This window comes from Trichosurus vulpecula, chromosome 3 (genome assembly GCF_011100635.1).
Source record: "Trichosurus vulpecula isolate mTriVul1 chromosome 3, mTriVul1.pri, whole genome shotgun sequence".
NCBI classification, from domain to species: domain Eukaryota; kingdom Metazoa; phylum Chordata; class Mammalia; order Diprotodontia; family Phalangeridae; genus Trichosurus; species Trichosurus vulpecula.
This window is the reverse complement of record NC_050575.1, coordinates 334,758,263-334,785,092: the sequence shown is the minus strand read 5'-3', so window position 1 is coordinate 334,785,092 and position 26,830 is coordinate 334,758,263. Positions and strand designations below refer to the sequence as shown.

General features: G+C 37.6%; 1 protein-coding gene across 2 annotated transcripts in view; it reads right to left on the bottom strand.

The window, feature by feature from the left end:
- CLHC1 (clathrin heavy chain linker domain containing 1) overlaps nt 1-21,736 on the bottom strand; it is a 54,863-nt gene extending 33,127 nt beyond the window's left edge. Inside the window, exons 1-7 of one of the 2 annotated variants that reach the window (XM_036749000.1) lie at nt 21,554-21,736; nt 18,884-19,071; nt 16,661-16,794; nt 7,793-7,994; nt 7,584-7,699; nt 7,094-7,178; nt 1,035-1,141 (exon numbers count right to left, since the gene is read on the bottom strand). In XM_036749000.1, coding sequence (XP_036604895.1) covers nt 1,035-1,141; nt 7,094-7,178; nt 7,584-7,699; nt 7,793-7,994; nt 16,661-16,794; nt 18,884-19,071; nt 21,554-21,736 — 1,015 coding nt within the window. The remainder of the gene's footprint in view (nt 1-1,034; nt 1,142-7,093; nt 7,179-7,583; nt 7,700-7,792; nt 7,995-16,660; nt 16,795-18,883; nt 19,072-21,553) is intronic. The other variant, XM_036749002.1, reaches the window with a different exon arrangement.
- Between the last annotated feature and the right edge of the window lie 5,094 nt (nt 21,737-26,830).

Sequence of the window (26,830 nt, the reverse complement as noted above, 5' to 3'; positions counted from 1 at the left end):
ACAAAGTGAAGTGAATAGAGCCAAGAGTAGAACCAGTGTACACAGTAACAGCAATATTGTACAATGATCAACTGTTAATGACTTAGCTAATCTCAGTAATATAATGATCCAAGACAATTCTGAAGGACTTATGATGAAAATGCTATCCATCTCCAGAGAAAGAACTGATAGAATCTGAATGCAAATTGAAACATACTTTTTTGAAACTTTATTTTTCTTGAAGTTTTTTGGAAGGGTCAGTGTTTTCTTTCACAATGTGACTAATATGGAAAGTTTCACATGACTACACATGTATACCTATATCAAATTGCTTGTCTTTTCAATGATGGGGGAAGGAAGAGAGGGAGGGTAAGAATTTGGAGTTCAAAATTTTTTAAAAATGTAAAAATTGTTTTTACGTGTAATTGGAAAAAATAAAATGTTAAAAAAGAGTAACTATGTTGAATATATTACTATATTGTCTCAAAAACTTTACCTTTGAGATTTATGTCAAATTAAAACTAGGCTTTATATAGGTTTTCTAAGATAAAATATATTTAACCAAAAAATTAAAATTGCTTAAAACTTTTTTTTAAATTGAACTTTACCCACCTTAGTATCCCCAAAACTTAAAGTTTAACATTGTAAAGGACCTCAGAAATCACCCAGCCCAATCCTCTCATTTTACCATTAGACAAAGAAAGTTAATTGACATGTTCACAACCTCGCTGTCTCTGGGATAAAAGAAAAGGAATTTATAATAATGCTTATACATATATGATATTCCCATGAGAGGCAGCAAGGTATAGTGACTACAGAGCCAACACTCAAGTGTTGGTTTAAGTCTTTTCTCTAACAGCTACTGGGCAAGTCACTTGATTTTTCAGTACCCCAGTCATGTCTCTAACACCATAAAACTGCTCATTTGCATTAGTAGAGGGAGTATCTTCATTGGGAGTTCCTTCTACCAGTGAAATCACATGTGCATTCATTCCCCTCCCTTCCCACACCACCAATCACCAAAAAAAAAAAAAAAGTCACATAAAAATCTTTACCCTGAAATTTCTTCATTGTTCCTGTGTTTCGAAGAATTCCTCTAGGACTGTTCACCGCAAAAACAGCTGCAGACTCATAGTCACCATTTACAAACAATTCATTGAACCTATTATCATTACATTTGGTAATGTCCAATCCCCCCCCCCCAATAAAAAGAAACTGGTTAAATGGTCTGACACAGATTAAGCAAAAAGTAGAAAATAATATAATAAAGTATGCAAAAGCAATTCTAGTATTACCATAATCATGTCCACACACTCTAATACTATGTTTCTAGTCCTAACAGGTAGTACAGTGCCGAATTTGAATCCTATATCATATACCTATTGGCTGTGTGACTCTGAACAAGTCAGTTAATCACTCTCTGACTCAGTTTTCTCATTTGAAAATAAAGATAATAATAACACCTACTTCACAAGATTGTTTTAGGGATCAAAGATAATGTGAAAGAATACATATAAAGCACTTTGAAAAACTTAGTGTTATAAAATACTAGTTATTATTATTGCAACATTATTATTAATTTGTTGCCTAGAATTTTATTTCTTTAAGGAAGTTTAAGATGACTGTCTTAAGTGATAAATGAATTTACAAGATACTTTGCCATTATTTCTTTAATAACACCAGCAGTAACTTTTGGAAAACAAAATTTGAAAGACAGTATCACCCCTCCTATTGGATAAACTCCAGTGGCTCCCTATTATTGACAGGATCAAATATAAAATCCTGTTTGGCTTCTAAAGCTTTTCAGTACCTGGCCCCTTCCTACCTTTCCAGTCTTCTTACACCTTATTCCCCCTCTCCATATTCTCTAGGGCCAGTCACTGATCGACTGGCATCTTTGCTATTCCCTTTCACACAACACTCCATTCCCTAACACCCAGCATTTTCACTGGTGGTATCCCACACCTGGAACTGTCTTTCCTCATTTCCACCTCCTAGTTTCTCTGGTTTCTTTCAGATCTCAAACCAAAAGCCCCGCCTTCCTCAGAAAGCCCTTCCCAGCCCTCTTTAATCTTAGTACCTTTCCTACACAGTAACCACGTTGTGCAATGACTGACTTTGATAGACTTAGCTCTTCTCAGCAATGCAAGAATCTAAGGTAATTCCAAAAGACTTATGATGGAAAATGCTATCCACATCCAGAAGGAGAACTTTGGAGTCTGAATGCAGATGGAAGCAGACTATTTCCTCTCTTTTTCTTTTATTGTTTTGTTTTGTTTCTTCTTTCTGGTGGTTTCTCACATTAGTTCTAACTCTTTTCTTTACATCACGACTATAGTGGAAATATATTTAATATGAATGCATAAGTAAAGCCTGTATCAGATTGTATGCTGTCTTGGGGAGGGGAGAGGAGAGGGAAGAGAAGAAAATTTGAAACTCAAAATCGTATGGAAGTGAATGTTGAAAAATAAAAATTAATTAATTTTAAAAATAAAAAAAAAATCTTAGTACCTTCCCTCTGAGACTATGGCCAATTTATCTAATAGATCTTGTTTGTACATAATTGTTTGCATGTTGTCTCTTCCATTAGAATGTGAGCTCATTGAGAACAGGGACCATTTTTGCCTTTCTTTGTATCCCCAGTACTTAGCACACTGCCTGGTATATAATAAACAATTAATAAATACTAGTTGACTGACTTACTGATAAATGAAAGTTAATTCAAAACAGTACCTTTAGGGGATGAGATATTTATTTTATTTTTGGACCAAACCTGTGATTTTACTGGCATAGAGAATTCCCGTAGGAAATTTCCTCTATCAATACCCATCAGTACTTGCTCTACAACTAAGGGTCTTAGACAATTGCCTAGGGCATTGAGGGGTTAAGTGACATGGCCAGGGTCACACAGACTGTATTATCTTGTCAGAGACAGATTTGAATCCTGGTCTTTCTGAGTATGAGGCTAGCACTCTATCCATTTCACCATTTATATTCTAAGAGAAAAATGTTTTCTGCCCAGAGGACCAGCTTTGGGAAGAATACTGAGTAGAAAGTCTAGTAAGAGATAAAAGATCTCCCTAAGTACTCAGGATTCCAGGCAACAAATACTCAATGGAATGTTTAAATAACATCATAATTCAGATGCAATGCTAATGAATAGTTAAGTATCTGCTCTCTCCTTTCAGAGCAAAAAGAGTTCTATATTTTTACATAGTTACCTAAAATAGAATACACAACTCTCAATAAAAGTAAAAGAATCTGGCAGGATCTAAATACTATTGAAAAGGGATGAATGTGAGAAATGATAAAATGGATAGTTTTGTAGGAAATACAGAGTGAAGGCAGCAGAACTCTGAGAACAATTTATACATGATGACATTACAGAGAAAAACATTTTTGAAAGTCTTTAGAACTCTGATTAATGCAATGATAAACCACAAGTTCAGAGGACTGAAGACGAGTTATGGCAGAGAGGGACTTAAAATCCAGAATGAGACATGCATTTTTGGACATGGTCAATGCAGAAATTTGTTTTGCTAGACTATTTGTGTTTATTGTGAGGGCTTTTTTAATTGTTCAATGGAAATAATAAATGTTGTAAAATAAATATTTCCAAAGAAAAGACATAAATAATATTAAATTGAAAAAATGACAAAATTCTAATTTTAGATGTAATTTTAAGGATGAACCATGTGTAGAAGAGATGATGACAGGGAAGTCCAATGACAAAGGATATCCCAATAAGATAAGCAAGGTGATAGGTTAAAAAATATACGAAGGGAAGGGAAAGGTCTAATAACAGATGACAGGACTAAGGAAGACAATATGATATAAGGAAACATGCAAGCATAAAGCTTCATGTACAGTAACATAATTAAAAGCTAAAAGTAACTTCTAACCCTTATATTTAATATTCTTGGGTGCTCAGCAGTAGGAACTATGAATAAGGCTAAGGAAGCACTAACAGAGTGCTAAACTAATGATTAATAACCAGTCAATATGTATTTGTTAAGTGTTTGCTATGTACCAGGCACTGTGTTCAGTGCTAGAGATACAAAGAAAAGTAAAAAAACAATTCCTGCCTTTAAGGAGCTCACAACCTAAAGGAGAAGCATGAAAATAACTCTGGTAAAAAAAAAATACATACAAAATAAATTGGAAGTAATCCACAGAGGGAAGATCTAGGAATTAAGAAACATTGGGAAAGATTTCTTGTAGAAGGTAGGATTTTAGCTGGGACTTGAAGGGAAGCCAGGAGGAAGAGATGAGGAGAGCAATCATTCCAGATATAGTGTACTGTCAGTGAAAATGCTAGGAGCTGAGAGCAATTAGGCCAGGGTCACTGGTTTGAAGAATATGTAGGGGGGCTGTAAGGTTTAAGAAAACTGGAAAGGTTAAGGTGGGGATGAGGACAGGTTATGAAATGCTCTGAATACCAAACAGAAGACTTTATATTTGCTCCTGAAAATGATAGGGAGCCACTGGAGTTTATTGAGCAGGGGGCAGGAGCTACATGGTCAGACTTTATAGGTCAAATTTTCCCCTTTAGGAGAATCACTTTGGAGGCAGAATGAAGGATAGAGTGGAGTGGAGAGAGACATGTCGCAGGCAGATCAACCAGCAGGCTATTGCAATAGTCCAGGTGTATAAAGGTCTATATCAGGGTGGCAGTAGTATCAGGGGAAAGGAGGGGGAAAATGCAAGAAATGTTGCAAAGGTGAACTTAACAGGCTTTGGCAACTGATTAGATAGAGGGATTAGAGAGAGTGAAGATAACACCCAGGTTGTCAGCCTGAGGCACTGCGAAAATGGTGCTAACCTTGACAGGAATAGGGAAGTTTGGAGGAGGAAAAAGGTTTAGTGGGAAAGATTATGTGTTCAGTTTTGGACATGTTAAGATTAATATGTCTATAAGATATTCAGCTCAAGATGTCTGATGGACAGTTGGAGATGAGAGATTGGAGGTCAGCAGAAGGGTTAGGGCTGTATACGTAGAACTAAAAATCATCAGCATAGATGATAACTGAATCCATAAAAGTCAATGAGATTATTAAGTAAAATTGTATAGAGGAAGAAGAAAAAGGCCCCAGGATAGAGCCCTGTGCAATAACCAGAGTTAGCAAGCATGATCTGAAGGAAGATCCAGTAAAGGAGACTGAGAAGGAGAAGTAAGATAGAAGGAGAATCAGGACAGAATGGTGTCCTTATGATATAAAGAGAATACCAAGAAGAGGGTGATTGACAGCGTCAAAGGCTGAAAAGAGGTCAAGGAGGTGGAAAATTGAGAAAAGGCCACTGGATTTGGCAATATGCCACTGGATCAAGAGCAATTTTGCTTGAACAATGGGGTTGGCAGCTGGACTGTAATGAGTTAGGAAAAGAAGTGAAGGCACCTATTTTAGATGGCCTTCTCAAGGAGTTTAGCCACAAAGGGCAGGGGAGAGATGGGGTGATATGCAAAGAAGGATCAAGTGAAGGTTTTTTGAGGATGGAGGAGATACGGGCATGCTCATAGGCAGTACAGAAGCAGTCAATAGACAGGGAGAGAGTGGTGATGACAGAGGGGGCAATCTGCTGAAGGAAATGGGAACAAAGGTGCAGGTAGGGGGGTTTGCCTTGGCCAGAATGACCACTTCTTTACGTGAGACAGGAAAAAGGCAGGAGATAATGGCAGAAGGAATTTGAGTGGTACAAGATGAGAAGAAAAAAAAGAGACAACTGTTGGCAAATGGCCTCAATTTTTTCAGCAAAATATAAGGCAAGGTTCTCAGCTGAGAAGGTTGGGGGAGAGAGAGAGATGGAAGGTTTGAGGAGGGAGGGATGAAAAGGATTAGAAGAGATGCTGTGGTGAATAGGATAATGAATTAATTAGTAGGGTCTAAAAGGATTGCCTTAGCAGCAGTGAAAGCTCAGTTGAGGTTTATGTTACAGTCAGAACAGTTGAGTGACCTCTTCCGCCTTTGTTCAGCAGCATGTATATAGGAGGATCAAAGGCAGTGAACAGTGGAATTGACAGAAGGCTATTTAGGGCACAACTGGCAATATAATAAGGGGGCTGGTGACTCAAGAGGACAGTGTAGAGCTGAACTGGTTTAACTGGGTGTCAAGATAGGGAAAAAAAGAAAGGGTAACTTAGTGAAGCAGTGACAGGCTTAGAGAGAACTGAAGGGTCAAAGGAATGGAGGTCTTAGTGTGAATGAAGAACAGGGTTTGGTATTGGATGGCAGAGGTAAATATGGAAAGCTAATAGATTGTGATCAGATAAGAGATTCTCAGAGTTCATAAACACAGTAGTGGTACATCTTGATGGCAAGATCAAGATATGACCATCTTTGTATGTGGCTTAAGAGGGGAGGAAATGAGTAGGTTGAGAAACTTGAGGATTATTGAGTTTGATATGTATATACAAATATGTATGTTGGAATCCCCTAGTATGAGGGTAATTATAATGATGATGGTGATGATAACAATAGTAACAACTGCTAAGACAAAACAAGTATTTTCTCTCATATCCCAAACTGGGTGTTCAAGGGAAGACAAGCGATAAAACAGTAATATATTTTAACTCATGTAATACAATATAGGTTTTTTTTTTCCTTCTGCTTTTACATTCAGTAAATTAACAGCTAAAAACAGCTAAATGATATTTATCCTTAACATCATATTACAGTATGAGGTTTACATATTTTAATTAATGAGCCCACATTTATTCATTATTTTTATAGAGTTTACTAGTCAATGATCTCTTTACACCTCTTATGCAGTAGGAAGATTAATTAGGCTTTAGGAAGAAATGTGACTTCTTAAGTATTAAGGCCTGAGCATGATGAGAAAAGCAGCAGAATTAACCAGAGACAGTAGGATTCTGGATGGCTTGGGGCTTGGAGAAAGGGATGAAAAATGTAAAAAAAAAAAAAAAAATCCACTTGCACTAACATTATATCAATCCTGAAAAATCTAAGCTCTCGGTCTGGCAATTTCTTTGCATTGATTTATTTTTTAAAAATAAATATTCTATAAAACATTAATTTGCCAGCTAGAAAAAAAGTTTAAAGTTTCAAAACTGAATAATAGGCCATTAATTGGGGGCATGTGAGCTGTTTCTATTTGCCTTTCAATGTAGTCAAGTAACTGTTCAGCTTCCTTAGCCTTGCTCGGGTCTTCTTCAAGTAACTCCTCAGCAAGCGTTTGATCATCTGAAATGTTGCAAACAGGCACAGATGTTTAAGGATGTATTTAGCCCTGGAAACCTGTCATCTCCTAAGTATAGACCCATAAGGAAATATCTAACTAGGATTTCATACCACAATTATGGCATATCATCATCCCTGTCCCCACAGATTCCCTACCATTTCCCTCTTTCTTAATCTAATACAATTCCAGTCATCTCCTCAGGTCACTTCCTCTACAATTATTATTTACTGATTACTTGAAAGGTGTTCACTGGTCACAGACACTGGTAGCAAAGCTAAATTCGATTCTGCAGCCTCCCAGGCATATTTTAGGCCCATTCCTAAGCTTTCTATAATTAAAAATGACTAAGTCATTACCTTGGAGTTGTGTCTTCCATGATTTATGTTATTTTTTTAAATATTAATTACCTTGTAAAAATTTTTGAGTTTTACTAAGTTGGATTATGAAGTCTTGAAAAGAAATGCTCATGTCAGATTGTATCCAGGTAGAAAATGCACTTAAAACCATTTCTGTTTTTCTATGACTATAAAGATAAAAATAATTGATGTATTAGGTCTCAAACCATGTGACATTAAATAGAGCAATAATACACATTTCAAGCTGAATAAATTCATACCGAAACCGTAATTCGTTGTTTAGTGCTTCAGCTATATCTCGCCTCTGTAATGACCGGACCTTTTCTTCATCTAAGTCAGCCTTTCTCACATGTGGGATGTATTTTGCCATCACATGGTGTTTAACTTCTTCATATTTTTCTTCAAGACGATCAAGATATTTATTAAGAGAATCTAGATCGACAGATTCTGCTAGGGTCATGCCTATTGAAAAGACAAACAAAATTACACAAGCTATTTACAGAATTTCTATCATGTCAAACAGAAAGTATAAAGAGGTATTAAACTGTTCAATTTTTTAAAACATGGAAAAGATGACATAACCCCAGTAACAATAAGGCAAAGAAAAAAGACTATAGAGCAGTATCACTAATTATTTAAAAAGTTAATATATCAACAAATCAAAACCAGAAATATAACTGAAAAATAACCCATTACGATCAAAGGTATATCAGAAATCAAAGTGATTAAATCTTATCAAAACAAGTTTTAAAAACAATCTATATGGACCACAACTGGGGAATAATTCAACAAACTGTAACATAAATGCTATGGAATTACACTATAAGAATTACACTATAAGAAATGACAAATGTAAGTAACAGAAAAACGTAAGAAATACAGAAGTAATGCAGAGAAAAGAAAAGATAATAACAATAGTTGACATTTATATAGTGTTTTAAAGTTTGCAAATCACTTTATATAAGGTATAGCAAAAATTTCTGTACAGTTTTAAGCTTGTACCTTAAAACAGCAAAGACTTTTTGGGATACCCTATGGACATGATTTTATTTGATGCTTTCAACCACTCTAGGAGGAAGGTAGTCCAGGCATTATTAATCACATTTTATAGATAAAGAAACTAATGCTCAAAGAAGATAAGTGTCTTGCCCAGAGTCATACTTGTCAAAAATGAGATTCAAATTCAGGTCTTATTTCCAGTCTATGCTCTTTCCACTTGTAATAAGGTGGATTTTAGTGTGCATAAAGTGGATTTTTGTTATTATTTCTTAGAGTTCAGTTTCCCAGGATCTATGGCCATCACAACCTCAGTTTCCCAGGATCCATGGCCATAACAATTTCTGTTTTCCAGGTATTAGATATGAGTTTCCAGGCCCATGGTTCAAAACATCTCCACCATGCTTGCGCAGCATTATATAAGGATAAATAATATAAATATGTGTGCTGAAACTGTAAACATCCACTGAGACTGCACAGTGAGATACAGGGATGAGGTGATGTAAACTTGTGAGGCTATTGCTGGCATTGTGCCTTCTTTGCCTGATACCCTATAAAATAGGTGGTCAGTGGTCAGTGAGTTTGGTAATCTTTATGGTTGAATGCACAAGCTGGAATGCTGTGTGCCTCGATCAGCCCCCATCAAGGATCAGGCGGGAGGGAATCTGTGTTTGCCTCAATCGGCCTCCATTGAGGCTTGAGGGGATTTAGGGGAACCCTGAAGGGTTGACTGGCCCCATCAAGACGTAGGGGTAGTTGCCCCCCTTTCTCACCAGCCCCTGAGAGAAGGGTGATTAGGGAACACTGTATGAGTTTGTACTGTTTCTGTTATCAGCAATACCGTTAGAGAAAACTAGACTAGAATAAAGCTTATTATTAACCCTTTTGAAGCTGTGTTTCTTGTCTGACCAAATCAAGAGCCAACCTGTTAGAGGCTGGAGTCCAAACCTCCAGTGCCTCGTGTGTATTATCTGTCTTAACACCACTATACCACACTGTCTCCCTTCTCAAAAATCCAGAAAGGTAAGAAAAGTTATTGATAAGGGGGAATAGAAACACACAGGACAATTACTACTACTCCATTAATGTTTAAACATTTACTTATAAATGTTTTAAATAAACTACAAATTATATGAATTTATGTTTTCATGTACATTTTATTGTTCTTGTATTTATTTTGAATGTTAGTTTTTGTTGATAGTGAAGTTTATAACTTAAAAACTTATAAATAAAAATGTGACTTTGTTTTAACAATCCAGCTAGCAGCTTCTGTGGGGGCATAAGATCCTCCCACAGCCAGTACCCAGGAGGCTGCCGGCATGCCAGGAAAGCACAGGTTCTTTTTATCTGCTTAAACAAGGAAAGCACGGTGAAGGGGTTGACCAGCTTTCTTTAATCCAGCATTCAGTTAGTTCAGGGGAGCATACAGACAAGCATCAACAGACAGACCAAATACAGACTACATTCAGTTAGTTCAGGGGAAAAGACAGCCAGCACCCTGAACTTTAGGACATTCATTTAGTTCTGGGGAAAAACAACCAGCACCCAGAACTTCAGAACAAAATACTAACAAATTACAAATATCAACAGACAGACCCAATACGATTCATAGTTACCAACATCTAGGTTCAGCCCGAGAGCTCAGGCTGGCCCAGAGTCACACTCGCCACCCCTGCCATTCCAACCAAAAGGAAAAAGGGATCTTCAAGCTGTCTTCTCCCCTCTTATAGAGTTTTTGACATCATCAAGCGCTGCCTGAATGACCAGGGCCAATTGGTTCTTGAGTTGGCCCCTCCCCTCAGCCAGCCCCATGAATCATCACACAGGAAGTTCTCTGCTCCCAGGCATGGGTCTCTGGGCTTCCTGCCCCAGAAGAGAAGCAGCAGACCCAGCAGACCAGGTCAACACCAACAGAGGCGGACCCAAACCCACATGGTCCAAAAGCCTCTGCTGTCCCAGACATGTAAACTAGGCCCTCCCCGGAGTTAGCCCTAACAGGGGCCCAGCACCCAGCAAGGCTCAATGAGATAAATTGAGTCACTCAAAGAAAACAAAGGCCACTCTGGCCACAGACTTGAGGAACGTACTGAGCATAAATAGAAAGTGCTACAACTTTTGATTATGGTCTGCCAATACACTATATCATCAATAGAAACAAAGATATTTATCAATAAAGCAGGGAGTCAGGAGATGCCCATTTTGATGGGAGCAAACAGCAGTGATCTCTGGGAGGGAGCATGAAGGAAGCAGCCTCCCACTCAGTGCTATGAGACGGACAAAGAGCTAGGGGGAGAGTGATGTGATAAACTTGTCCAAGGAAAGTAAGCGAAGGGAAGGGAGGAAAGGGATATCACCTTTAATGTGACAAAGAGATCAATTAATTACTGACTGAGATGGTTTCTAGGCTCCTTTGGTTTCTTCATTAAAACATATTATTAAAAAAATTTTAAAAACATTATTTACATTGGTTAAACTTCTTAAGAAATTGTTTTAATCTGGGTCAGTCATTCTCCCATCCATTTCCCATTTTTCAACATCAAACTTATACCCTACACTCTGCCATGTATTCTATGATCCAATAATACTGGTCTTTTTGTTGTTCCTCAAACAAGATACTCCACCTCCTAACTCTGGAAATTTTCACTGGCTATCCCTCCATTCCTCAAATGTCCTCCCTCAACATCTTTGCCTCCTAGCTACCCTGGCTTCCTTCAAGTCCTAGCTCAAATCCCACCTTCTACAACAAGTCTTTTCTAATCCCCCTTAATTCTAGTCCCTTCTTTGAGTATTTCCAATTTGTCCTATATATAGCTTATTTGTACATAGTCATATCCACATTGACTCTTCCATTAAGACTATGACTTCCTTGAAAGCAGGAACTGCCTTTAGCTTTGCTTGTATTAACACAGTGCCAGGCACATGGTAAGTGCTTAATAGATGTGTACGGGCTGACTGAATAGGTCAGGTTCAAGCTACTCTAACTGCATGCCATATCTTTGTTTTTTCATTTTTATTCTTTCTTCTAGTTTTATACTAGTGCAACCCTGGTTTGAAGGGCCAATTGTAGAGACTCTTATATTGGTGGAGGCTGATTACTCAATGCCTCACACCTGCATGAAGGCCAGGCAGAGTTGTTCACAGTGGGGAAAAAGCGTCTCATCAGTTTCTTTGGGTTCTTTTAGCTTCCAGCTTGACAGAGAAGCTGTGTGATGCCAACCTCTCTTCAGATCACTGAAGAAAGAGAAAGACTCTGGGAAAAAAAAACCCACATGAAAGGAACTGTCAGTCTCTATCATGTTGATATCCCTAGCTTGCTACATCAGAGCCTTTGGGGAATTTCCCTCTGGATGAAATCCAGGAGTCCCACTTGAAGTAAGCTCTCTTGCTCCCAATGGAAAAATTAATTTATATTGTTGGGTATACATTCTCCTATGTATACTTTGTCCGATTTCTGTTTTGTTATCAATTTGGACAAATTAGCTTCTTTACTTTTTACTATAGTGTTCATTATGGAACTGGTATTTGGTGGAAAAGGAGTCAAGCCTTGAATTTAAAGCTTGGGGCCCTCTTTTCACTATTTCTCTTACTCATGTAGTTTATTTTTTTAAGTTTAATAGTATTTTATTTTTTTCCACAGTTACATGTCAAGAAAATGTTTAGCATTCATTTTTACAAGATTTTGAGTTTCAAATTTTTCTCCTTCCCTCCCTCCCCTGCCCTCTTCTGAAAATGGTACGTAACTTGATATAGTTTATATATATATATATGGATATAGATAGACATATAGATATATACACATATATGCTACTATGTAAAAAAAAATTCCATATTAGTCACAACTATGAAAGAAGAAACAGATCAAAAGAAAAAAAAACATAAGAATAAAGTAAGTGAAAAAAAGTATGCTTCAACCTGTATTGAGTCCATCAGTTCTGGATATGAATAGCCTTTTCCTTCATGAGTCCTTTGTACTTGTCTTGGATCATTGTGTTGCTGAGAAAATCTGAGTCATTCACAGCTGATCATCACACAATGTTGCTGATACTGTGTACAATGTTTTCCTGGTTCTGCTCATTTCACTTTGCTTCAGTTCATACAAGTCTTTCCAGGTTTTTCTGAAATCTGCCTGTTCATCATTTCTTACTGCACAATAGTATTCCATTACATTCATACACCACAGCTTGTTCAGTCATTCCCCAATTGATGGGCATCCCCTCAGTTTCTGATATTTTGCCACCACAGATCCCTTTTCACTTATTAATGCATGTTGATAAGCTTAGCTTGAACCTTAAAGTTACTTCCCCTACACTAGCAGTATTTAAGGGATCAGATAGAAATAATTCTATCCTGGTACCCCCTCCTCTGCCTAAGAAGGGCAGAGAATGGATACTCTATGGCCCCAACCTTCTGCTTCCTCTCCTGAAAGCAATTAGTCTTTCTTTGAAAAAGGTGGGAAGAGAAGATGGTAGAGAGGTCTATTCTTGACTCCCTGTGAGCAAAATATGACACCCTCTTGCTAAAGAGTAAAGGGTTTAGCTCTTTGCACTAATAATTCGGTGGGATGAATATATATAGAAAGATGATTCAGGAATGACTTCAAAATCAATGATGAGCTATTTATTGTCTTAAAATACAATCAACCAATTTCTTTCTTTTTTATGTATGATGTTAGTGGCCTCCATTTAAGGCCTAAAAAAACTTTTCTCAAAGATTTCATGATGCATAGGTGTGAGGCTTCAGGGTAGTATATAACCAAGTAGCTTCTCTCATTTCCTACTGCTAAATATATTTACCTACATATTTTTCCACAGTTATACCCTATACCCACTTTGTATTGAAATCAACAAGTACCAAAGGACATATTGATATGATTTTGGAGGTCCTATTGAGTTCTTGAATCCTCTATCCTCTGCAACAGAAGCTGGCAAAAAAGTTGCAATTATTTTTAAGACAATATTTTGCAAATGCCTATCACTGTAGTCTGGCTTAAGACTTCATCACTCAACTGAGACTGCTCTCTCCAAAGTTACCAAAGATCTCTTAATTGCCTATCTCTAGCAGCCTTTCCTTAGTCCTCATCCTTCATCTCCATTCAGCATTTGATACAGTTGACCACTCTCTACTCCAGGATAATCCTTCCTCTTTGGGTTCTTGAGACGCTGCTCTCTCTTGGTTCTCCTCCTACTTATCTGTAAGCTCCTTCTCCGGACTCCAACTATGGGTGTCCCCTGAAGCTCTATCCTCTTCTTTCTTTTGGTGGTCTCATCAGTTCTAATGGTTAGATTACCATCTCTATAAAGGTGAATACCAGATCTACATATCCAAATTCTCTCTTGAGCTCTAATCCCAAAACACCAACTCCCTATTGGATAATTTCAGTTTCAAACTGAAAGTCTCATAAGGCATCTCAAACTCAACATATCAAAAACAAAATTCACTTTTCCCCTACTGGTGCCTAAACCACCCCATTTCCAAACTATTTCTATTGATGACAACACCATCCTTCCAGTCACCCAGAAGTAAACAACTTTGGAGTCATCCTTTACTTCTCACCCTCCCTTCTCAAGTCTGCCTCTGCAACATCTCCCACATGACCCCTTCTCTCCCAGCCTTTATCACCTTTCACCTGGGCTACTGCAATAGGCTCCTAATTGGTCTCCCCACCTTAAATTCCTTCCCCTCTCCAATTCCTCCTCCACACATCTGCCAAATTGATATTCCTAAAGCATAGGCCTGACTACAACACTCTTCTATTCAAGAAGCTCCAGTGATTCTTCGTTTCCTTTAGGGTTAAACTCTTCTTCTTATAAAAGGCATTTGAAGCCTTTTATAATCTAGCTCCAATCTAGCTTTCCAGGATTATCCCGCATTGGACTGCTTCATGAACATTCAAGTCAAACTGAACTCCTTTCCGTTCCTCACATACAGTATTCCATCTCTCATCTTTGTACCTCCACATAAGCTGTCCTCTATGCCTGGAATACACTCCCTCCTCACCTCCACTTTTAAAAATCCCTGACTTACTTCTAAGCTCGGCTCAAAAGCTACCTCCTAGGCAAAGCCTTCCCCAATCTCCACCCAGACTCCCACCCAGTTTGTCACAACAAAAACCTGCAATAAAGAGAAACTGAGAAACAAAGTTCTGAGCATGATCAATTTATTAGCAAGACTGGCAATTGCTAATAAATAAGGTCAACGGATCCTCAGTAGCCAAAGACACATCTGACAGAGCAGCTTTTTTACAGTTAGTTATATAAGGTTACGTGATAGAGACTAAACAAAGACTGTGATTAATCTATAGCAAAGGTAAAGGGTGGGCATACATTTTGCTTAATCATGCTGACTCCACATGAGGGGGTCTACAGAATCTATGACAATGGGGAAAACAGTTAACATTCTCTGGAAATTCCTGTGTTAACCATTGCCCAGCACCAGAGAGGCCAGAATGAGGAAAAAAAAAAACATCTTATCACCAGATGACTTCCTTATTTCCCTCCTCCTTTCCAAGTCATTGAGTCCAACAGAGTGAGGAGCATAGACTCTTACATTCTCTACCAACTAAAGCCTATCAAGTCTAAATCTTATTTGTAAATACTGATTCCAGTGATTAACTACAACCTTTAATTATTCAATTAATCAATAATCTAAATTTCATGGAAGTTATTTTATATTCATTCTGTATGTATGTTTTATTTACTTGTATGTGTAGATGTCGATTTGCCAAATACACTGCAAGCTCCTTGAGGCTGGGTACTTTTTTGTCTGCTCTTGGTCTAAAACTCTAAGTTTAGCCCTAAGTGGCTTGGGGGACCTTGGATTGAAAGCAAAACTCACTGTATGTTCAAGCCATTAGCTGGCCTGTGGAAGGGGTGTGAATGCTGTTCCCTGTTGCCGTCTGGACCCCTTTCCTGGCTGCCAACCTAGGAGGCAGGGTCTCCAAGAACAGGCCCCTCCCCTTTTGCCCTGCAGTTAATATTTTTAGACATTTTAAAAACCATGCAATTTGTAGCAACCTCTGCTCCTTTTTCTGTTACTCTGTCATCACCAAGAAGTAAAAAGGAACCCTCACAGGCCTGAGAGTAATTTTGCATTTTCCTTATTTTATAGGTTTATCAACTCTTTTTAAATGTGACATCTTGGATTTAATATAATACTGAAGTTAGGGACTGATTGCAACATATTTCAAAATCAAAGATATTTCTCCCACAATATGTCCCAGTATTATTTCATTTTTATAGGTTTCTGTTTTGTCTCTGCAACCAATAAGCATAAGATTTTTTGGAATTTGATTTTTCAGGATCCATGGCCGTAACAATCTCTTGTTCCCAGGTGTTAGATATGAGTTCCATGGTTCAAAACATCACCACGATGTATGTAGATTGTGAAGGCCAGATGTCACTTGTTTAGATTGTAAAGGTCAGGACCTTAGAGGGTTGGAGTATAAGTATAAAGCAGGAGGGCACTGGTCAGTGAGTGGGGAACCTTTAGGGTTGAAATGTACAAGCTAGGATGCTGTGTGTGCTTTGATTGGCCCCTATCAAGGCTTGGGGTGCGGGGGAATCTGTGTTGCCTCAATTGGCCCCCATTAGGCTTGAGGGGATTTAGTTTTGCCTGTCTAGATTGGCCCCATCCAGATGCAGGGTAAGTTGCCACCCCAGCCCCTTCTCACCATCCCCTTCGAGAAGGGTGATTAGGGAATGCTGTAGGAGTTGAGGCTCAGCAACCCTTGTGAGAAGGTTAGATAGAATAAAGTCTGCATTGTTTAATGAAAACCTGTCTTTCCTTTATAAAAGCAGATCAAAGAACCTGTGCTAGCAGGCCGTCTTGGGTGTCTAGGGTGCTTGCTAATACACAACCAGACTATACACTCTTCAAGAGTTTTCCATGTCTTCTAATATTTTTTTTGTTTCTTCCTCGAATCCATTAAATAAAATGGACACTCATGCTTGTTAAATAAATGTACTGTTAAATAAATGTTAAATAAATGCCTGTTTTAAGGCAAATCTATATCCACCCAGATTAATCCTAAATCACACAGAATTTAATCTAGATATATGTGAACTTAACACATTAGAAGGGAAACAGTTCAAACATCTCTCACTCTCTTTAAGACCTTAAGTAAAATACACTACCTGGAATGGACCTTGAAGGATTTACAGTAGTTGAGAGATAGCTTACTTCTTTTACAAGGCCCTTTTTCTTAACTTGTCTTAATTTCTTTAGTTGCATTTGAATCTTTGAGGAATTAGCTTCAATAACCCTTATCCTGAATAAAAAAAAAAAAGAAAAGAAAAAAGAAAGGATTTCTTTCATTTCCTACAAATGACTCAACTCTCTGAATCACCAGAATTAGTTAAACCAAATTGGTTAAATGATTACTTCTATTTTGAATTGTCATCTTATTCAGAGTTACCTTGAGTTTTGGTTACTGGTTTCAGATAATACTTAAGATTATTTGATAGGTGGGTATTCATTAAATGGTGGCCTGAAAAAGTGAACTAACTTCATTTTTTCTCATTATAAATTCATTATAATTCATTATATAATTCATTATAAATATAATATATTATAATATAACATAATATAAAATATTATATATAAATATATAATTCATTATATAATTCATTATAATTGTTACTAAAACTTCATACTAGGCGTGATTACAATACTAGAAAGCATGAATTCAAGCAACTTTTTAATAAGTAAAATCCTTTCCATTATACATTCACAAACTACAGCCTAGTCATGCCCTCTATATGTCTCTCTACCTCTACTTCCCTTTGGATGAGTCATGTTTTGATGCCTTGGTGATTCACAGCCATATAGCATTGCCAGAAGCATATCGGTGTGAAAAGATGGTATTTTATCAGAGGAATCAACAAGACTTTGTTTCCTTTTATTTGCTAAACCTAAATTAGATTTTCTGACATAACTTTTGCCATCTTTCTCTTTATCGATCTTTGCAGTGAGATCACTGAGTATCAAAGTATATGTAAACTTGGTTTGGGAGATCTTTTCAAGCTCTTCGCAGAAATCCTGTACCTCTTTATCTCCTTCAATAGAAGGCATATAAGCTACAATCATCTTCATGTCAAGTCTTTTGTTTTTTTATTCTCATCATGAACACTGTAAGACAAGGCAATCAAGCATCTCAGGAAAGGAGGTTTCTTACTGCCTTTGGTTACACAATAAAACTAATTTTATCATTTTTTTCTTTCTAAGGAGTCAGCCTTCCATTCAGCAGTAACTTAATTAGAATAGCTATCCTTTATGTTGTTCCTCAAGGTCTGCAAAGCACTTTGAAATAGTTTATTTCATTTGAGCCTCACAACAACCCTGGGAGGTATTGCCCCCATTTTACAGATGAGCATCCTAAGGCAGATAGCAGTTAAGTTACTTGCCTATTGCTATTAAGTGTCTGAGTCTGAATTTGAACTTAGGTCTTGGTTTCAGATGCAGTACCCAGTGGCACCACTATGGTACCACCTAGCTGCATACCATCTGTCTTCTGCTTTCATTCATTGTGAGAATATCAGTAATGAAATGTGGTTCAGTTTTTCCAGCAGTATGTTGGAAGATTTCATATTTATAGTATTGACACTTGTGTTAGTCAATATATGAACAAGCTGCACTTAATACTTAGCATTTTCAGATTTATTTTCTGCTATTCTACCATCAATGTGGAAGCAGAAGTCAGGCCTCACAAAATAGATTCATTTTAAATTTTTCCTTCGTTAAATAAAGTTAATACAAAGTTAAGTATGATGGTAAGAATGAGTTTTCCCAGGCTGCTTGACCATTAAATGCAACTTTCCTCTATGACACTGCAATGGAAAGGAACAAAGGAAATTCTGCAAACTGGTAAGATTTTCAATGCTGATTTAAAACTACTTACAAAGCTGATTTATTGGCAATTTTCCAGACCACCTCAAAAAAATTTATTTGAGAAAATTTCGTAAGAATGAGCATTCTGCCACCTGACTGTATGTTATTAACCTGTGCACACTTCAGAATGAAAGCCCTTTCATGTAGGTAGCACAGCCAGGTTCAGAATTATAACTAAATCAAGTATGTAAAAAAATTGCCTACAGAAAGCAATGATACCCTAGAATACCTCACCTTACTTTAAAGGGTATTATAAAATTCTCAAAATTAAATTTGCTTTAATTTAAATACGTACGTGCACATATACATGGAATGTTATTACCTTCCTATAGATAAGAACTCCTGAGAAATCAAACGTGTAACAATAATACCAATAAAAACATAGAGAACCACTAAACTACAGTTGTGTTGCCTAATTATTATGTAATCATGAATTCATATGATCCTTTAATCTAAATTAATATACTTACTTTGCTTCAAGTTGGACTACTCTTTTCCTATGATATACCAGTGTTGTGGGCTCTGCTGCCAGAACTTTCAGCTTTCCATGAAGATAAAACGCATTTCTTTGACCCTTCTTTATTGTCTCAATGAATGAATCATATTCTTGTTTGATTGAAGTAAGAATAGTTTTGTATGCAGTGACATGCTCTATTATCTGAAAACATTATTTTCCTGACTATAGTACTAAATTCATTCTAAGAGAACATAAAACAAAAGCCTTACAAACAGCATTATAGATCACTTTGAAATGATATGAGATTACAATTAGAATCCTACAGATAAACATTTAGCAAACTTAAACTACAACTGGATTTTTGAATTTATCACTATCACTTACTGAGCACCTGGAGAGCAGACCATTTGACTAAGTACTGTTGAGGGGGTCGGGAGAAATGCAAACGAAATAAAACCAACCAATCTTTATTAGAAGTATCTTTAAAGATCTTATAATATGCTGGGGAAAAACGGAATATAACCTAAATATAGCCAGCTAAAGCTAATATCAGGCTAAGTTTTCTTAATTCTGGACCTTAAATCTCACTTACTGGTTTTTGTTTCCCCAGAGAATGGCATTTTATAAAATAAAAATACAAAAAGCAAAATCTAAGTGGAGTCTTTCTTTTCTGAGGCTGTTACAAACAAGCTCATTTAAAATTTTAAACCTGAAAACATGCAGTGCCTGGGTTGCTAAACAAGAGGAAAAAAACAAAAGCCTGTTCATGTTTTAATCAGTAAGTTCAAAAGGAGTTGTCTTTTGATAGTAGGCAAGGTATAATTCTTGAATGAATAAATGAAAACTGTATTTGTGAACCTAGCTTCAAAAGGCAAAGAAGTATCAGGTTCTAGGCCTGGTTATTTTACAAGTCTATAAAAAAATGTTTTCTCTGTACGTGGTAGGCAGGTAAAAATTACTTATTCAAATTTAGAAACTTCTTTTTGAAAAACTGACCCGATCTAATTATCACAGACAACCATGCACAGGAATGACATCCTGCCCAACTGTACAATACATGAGAAATAAGTCAGATGCATCTGAGTAACAGTGACTGAAGACAATAGTGGTTTGGTTTGGTTTTTTTTTTTACTATGGGGCCTCCTTTAATCATAAGTAATGGGATCCTTTAATACTGTCCTGGCTGCACAGAGTGTTCTCCTTGATCAGCCAGCATGAGGTTAAGTCAAAGCTATTCTATCTGTTTATAATAAGATGCAAGTCAATTCAACAAGCACTTATTAAGTGCCTACAACTCCCGGGGCAGCTGGGTGGCACAGTGGAGAGAGTGCCAGGCCTAAAGACTTGAGTTCAAATCTGACCTCAGACACTTACTAGCTTTGTGATCCTGGGCAAACTCTGTTTGCCTCGGTTTCCTCATCTACAAAATGAGCTGGAGAAGGAAATGGCAAACTACTTCAGTATCTTTGCCAAGAAAACCCCAAATGGGGTCACAAAGAGTCGGACAGGATTGAAACAACTGAACAACAATCCCTTCCTATTCTTGATCTGTACATTATTACCACAAAATAATTATTCAATGAATTAAATATTTTAATTCTCATATGATTTGTGAAGCATCATGATATCGTGGACAGAAAGCCAGCCTTAGAACCAAGACGATCTGGTTTCAAGTCTTGCTCATGACATACGCTGGCTGTGTGACCCTGGAAAAGTCACTGAACTTCTTAGTTCCCAAAGCAACCCTCTAATTAGCACTATAAAGTGGCAGAGAAGGTGCTGACCAGAATTGTGTTGAGGATGGGGAGCAGCCTTCATCTGGGAGTTCCCTATGCTAATGAGCTCACAAGTCCCAGTCCCTTTCTCCTGCTAGAATACAAAACAAAATAAGTAGGCCCCTGCCTTCAAAAGTTTACATTCTGCTGGGCAAAGCATCTCATCCACGGGTGAGTAGATACCAAGCAGTCTCAGGGGGCACCTTCACAGATGGAGGTGGGAAAGATCAGTAAAAGCTGTTGTTGGAGCGGGCACCTGACCTCAGCCTTGAAGTTTCCAGAGCTGGAGGTAAGGAAGGAAAACATTTCAGACAGAGAGATGACCTAAGCAATGGCACATAACTGGCACAGAAGATGACCGGGATCAAGAACCTAGGGAACAATGTCAAATCCGTCCAACAAGCAACTAGTGTCTTGTTCACCAAACCTCTATTCAGAACGGACCCCTCTCAGTTGAATCAACTACAATCCTAAACCCCTGGATTAAGGTTAGGCCAAAACATCAGCAACAAAATTACAACAGGTTCCCATTTCCAAGCTTGTTCCTGACAGACAACAGAGACTGATAATATAAAAATGCCACAACTGGTACTTTTGAATAAAAAAAAAAATTGGAATGTAGCTAGCCTATAAAACCAGGTTCTGGTCTAAGAATCAAAATTGACTTATTAGAGGGAGAAATGATTGGGCTTAGGCTGACTTAACAAGTAGACATTAATATTGTACTAACATTTATAATCTACTTATACCATACTCCATATCTATCCCTTCTAGAAACACTATACTACTTCCTTGGGTAGAAATAGAATCTGTTTCACTACAGAGAGCTATAGCATTTGGAAGGTCAGAGAATAAGAATCTTATACTGTCATTCATAATTTTTTTAAATTCTTAAAGCACTATATTACCTTATCAAATACATTTCTGTATATGATGAAATATTCATCAGCTGGTCCTTCATCAGTACAGCCCACTCTTTCAGTTTCTATAATTATATATCTTTGCATTCTTTCCAAAAACTCCTTATCACAATTACTAATGATAGGAGGGAGAATTGCATGTTTATTTATTGCAATCTCTTGAACAGACATTCCTTAACGCTCTGTGCAACTGTTCCCCAGATAAAAGTTTAATTTGGATCCTGTTTTTGCAATGAAGCCAACACTTTGATCAAACCCTGAAAGAAAAAAAAAGTCATCAGAATAAAGCTGAATAAACAGGAACATAAACAAATTAATGTCAATTTTCTAATCTTTTTCAGTTCATGTCAGAAAGTTAAAATATTCATTTGTAAAATAAAAGATTTTATGTGGATGTCTCTGAGTCACAAAAATCTATGATTACTGCACTTTTCATGTGGTCTAGTATGTTCTTTTTGGTAATAGTCTACCTCCAAAATCTTTCTCAAATCTGTTCCATTCTCTCTATTCCGACTGTCACCATTCCAGAAGAGGCCTTCAATACTGAGGGATCTGGTACTGCTTCAATGCCTTCCAGCAGGTCTTGTCAATTCTACTTTCCACTCCCCCAAATCCATCCCTCACACTTCTTCAAGGCTTTGCTTCTTTTGGTATCAGCGTTACACCTCTGTTCAAGAATTTTCATTGGCTATTTTCTACTAAGTCATGATGGGTGCCACATATAATTTATATAGTGTTGTAATGGACAAATTTTATCTCATTTTATCTTAACAACTTACACTACACAACAAAGTATTACATTGTAGGATAGAAGTGATTGTGGGTTCTCAAAAGCTATGTCAAAGAAACACAAATTCTGGAGGGCCCTACCAAATTAGGAAGACCTGAAGTACACGCCCAGTGATGAACTGCATGTCTGTTGTCTGAGGACAATCCTAACAAAGTTGAGAGACTTATCACCAACTTATTTGCAGAGTGGTGCATTGGTGCAGAATCAACTCTTGAATAATGAATGAATGAAAAGTATTCAGTACTAAGTATAGTGTTGGGGATATAAAACAAAAGCAAGACAGTCCCTGCCCTCAAGGAATTTACTTTCTAGTGGAGTGACAGTATGTGAGGGAGTGGCACTTTGGTTTGTGAAATCATAGGAAAGGTATGTGGAACCAGAGAAAATAGAATGATGTGCCCTTTTCCAGAAGCAATGATAGCAGAAATCTGATTACTGTTCCCAGAGCAAGAAGCAAAAAGCGGGTGGCTCAGGTTGGGGCAGGGGAGAGAGGGTGGGAAGGGAGAAGACAGGAGGGTGACAAGATGACTAAGGTAAACAAACAGGTACAAGGGCAGCAAAGTGGCTGGTGAGGCTGTGGAGAAGGCCAAAGAGTAGAAACACTCACCAATCAAAAGAGTGGGGCAGAAGTTTCTCAAGGAGCTTATGAATGGGGGAAGATACTATGCACATATATAAGCAAATACAATATATGTAGAAAGATAATTTGGGGGAGCTGAGATTCTTAACAATTGGAGGTATCAGAAAGGCCTCATGGTAGAAAATATATTTTCCTGGTGGGCTTGAAAATATAATCAAAAGCACTTTAAACTGAAATAGGCAAGGGAGAAAAATTGCACATATGTGTGTATACATACATATGCTATATATACATATATGTAGATATGTATATGTAGTTGGTTGTTGTCCTTCATTCTTGAAGAGGACCAAAATGATACCACTACATTGGGGTCAAGGAACAGTGTGTCCAACTGCAGCTGATCAGACCAATAAAAGCTCAGAAGGCTCTATGACAGATAAGACACAAATAGTCCACACGAACATTTGGAGTGGACGTCTCTAAATTTGCACATCTCACATTTCTTTTGAGCTACTACAATCCCGCTTTGCTTATAAAGCACACAACACCTTCTTTGATAAAGACACGCCATGCTGGGCAGTCCTTTGCCAGTCTCTCCCATGTCAAGCAATCAGTTCCAAAGTTCTTCAGAGAGACCTTGAGAGTGTCCTTGTATCACTCCATGTGAGCACCTGCCTTGCGTGAGTTCTCTGTAAAAGTCTTTTGGGCAAACATACATACAATTTGAACAACATGGCCAGCCCACCGGAGTTGTGAAGCAGAGTTTGAATGCTTGGCAGTTTAGCTCAAGAAAGGACCTCAGTGTCTGGTACCTTATCTTGCCAGGTGATCTTCAGAATTTTCCTAAGATAATTCAAATGGAAGCAATTCAATTTCCTGGCACGTTGCTGGTATACGGTCCAGGTTTCACAGGCACACAACATTGAGGTCAGCCCAATGGCTCTGTAGACCTTCAGTTTGGTAGGCAGTCTTATACATCTTCACTCCCACACTTTCCTTTGGAGCTAGCTCTGCCAATGCATGAGTCAACCTCATCTTCTATGTGGACATCCCTGGAAAGTATACCGCCAAGCATACCCACAGCATTCAAAATTGTATTTATTGTAACCAATGGTTCCATACATGGAATGTTGTGCTGGCTGGTGGAGAAGCTGTGGTTTTTGGTGGGTTTTTTTGGTGTTAGGCCAAAATTGGCAAAAGCAGCAGAGAACTGTTCCACACTTTGTATATCTCAGCCTCAGAAGCTGCATTCAGTTCACAATTATCTGCAAACAAAAAGTCATGTACCAATTCTCCCCCCACTTCATTCTTAGCTTATAGCCTTTTCAAGTTAAATAGTGTACCATCAATGCAGTAGCTGACTTTGATGCTGTTTTCACTCTTGTTGAAAGCATCTGACAAAATTGCTGAAAACATCACGCTAAAATGCATGGGAGCCAGCATAACCCCTTGCTTCATTCCACTGGTGACTGTGAAAGTACAAGAACATTGAGGCTATACTGCATTGAGGCTACATAGCAAGATGCTATCCACCTCCAGAGAAAGAGATGACAAGGGAAATTATGCATAATGCTGTCTAACATATATGTGTATGACTGTGTATGTGTATATATGTGTATGTTTATAGATATCTTTGTATATATATATATGTATCCAAGTTTAACTGTAGTCTTCTTTAGGGTGGGGAGGAGGGGAGGGAAAAAATAAAGCAAAAAGTATATAGCAGAGAACAAAAGAAAACTGAGAAGGAAGAAAAGAAAAGCTGAGTAGTTTTGAAAACAACGTGTAACATTATATAGATTTTCTTGAAATGGAAATTTATTGTTTTATAGTGAGTCCTCTCTTATGTTCTGCTGTGTACATGGAAACGTTCTTTTTTTTTCTTTTTAAAAGACAATAAAAACAAAGAATTTGGGGGGGGGGGGAAGAGATCAAGTGGGACTCATAGGAAGACATAAGAGAAGACACCCTCAACCTAACCCGGTGGTGAGGAGGTAGAAGGTCCAGAGGAATTACAGATTGCACATATTTTGAGATTTTTTCCAATATATCAATCATTTGTGCTGACTGTTTTTCTTTCCAAAAATATTGTCATGTGGGATGGCTCTTTGGGAGAGGAAAAGAGAAGGATAGATGGGATATAATAGTGATATATGAAATAGAAAATACCATTAAAGCTTCTAATAAATAAAGTGGGGAAAATATAACTGGGAACTGTTTAACAAATTTTATCATACAAATACTATATACAACAAAGATAATGTTAATTTGTGGCTTTCTAAATCAATATGCAGCCTGCAGGGATCTATTTTCTATTTGAGTTTGACACCACTGGTCTAGATTATCATAATAAATTATTTTCTCCATCAATGATAATGACTCCACTACATTTGGCCTTTACTATTATATTCTCCAGTGTCCTGTAAGACAAAGCCAAAAGAGCACTGTTGTTCAGTTGTTTCAGTTGTGTCTGACACTTCATGACCCCATGTGGAGTTTTCTTGGCAAAAATACTGGAGTGGTTTGCTGGTTCCTTCTTCAGCTCATATTACAGATGAAGAAACAGGCAAACAGGGTGAAGTGACTTGCCCAGGGTCACAGAGCTAAAAATGTTTTTTGGCTGGATTTAAATTCAAGATGTGTCTTCCTGACTCCAGGCCCAGCACTCTATCCACTGCATCACCTCAATGCCCCAAAAGAGCACTAAGGAAAACAAAAAAAGATAGTAAGAAATGTTGAACTAAACAAAGTAGGGAGTCCATTCTTCAGGTAATAATTTTGATGTATTGATCCTCAAGCTATCTGAAAGAGGGGAGGATATCAATTGGAAGATTTCACAGACATTACTACCATGGTAAAAACAATTGAGAAAATATCGATAGCTATTGACCCCAATCTGTCCATTTTCCCATCTCTACGAAATCATTATAAGGATTAGATGGAGATGATCATTGAAGAAAGTATGAGACAACTTTTGCAAATTGTATTCTTTATACACATATAACTGACTGAAAGGCTCAGAGCTAATCACATCCCTCTATACTTTTTGGCTATGAAAAAGCATTGCATTAAAGATGGTTCTCCAACAAGGTGTTTAAAATCATCTAAAGGTCTTTGTGGCTTAATGAGTTTCTAAACGGTGAAACAACAGAAGTAACTTTGACATTCCTCTGAATATTTATATCACTTGAGGCACTAAGTAGAGAGCTATATTTAGGTGTTTACCAATGACATGGAGAATAGCTAGCTCAAAGTCCCTATGCATGGTAAGCTTCTCCAGATGCTGTCTACAGATAACATTTTAAGGATTTCATCAAACTCTAAAACACCACAGATAATTCTAGATGAGAGTCATAATCTTTCAAAGGAGTTTGGAAAAACCAAGTGAATGAAGAATGATTATTGTCCATATTATGATACGCAATTGGATGGTGTATCAGTAAGGCAAGATTCATGACCTCGAGGATGACCATGAATATGCCTAAATGGTTCAGAATCACAAAGCATGAAAAACTCTCTAGATAGAAGGCAAAGGAAGTATAACATTTATTTAGACACCAGAGGATCCAATACCAAGATCAATAACTTCAATTCGATATAGCAGTAATTATACTCCAAAACCAGTAAGCCCACCTCAGTGTAACAACAAGGAAATTATAACACAGTATCATAGCAAGGAACCAAGTCATCCTGTGACCTTCCCCCCCGCTAGGGCCTTCCTGTAAACAATCACTCATAAATCCTAACTGTCTGCTTGCCTTCATCCTCTCCCGAAGTTCTGAAAGCCCTTGCAGGGTCCCTGCAGTCTCTTGGATTCTCTGGATTCTCGGTTCTCCAGTCTCTTGATGCTGTAGATCCTCAGCTCTCTGATCTCTGCAACTCTTGTTTGCACTCT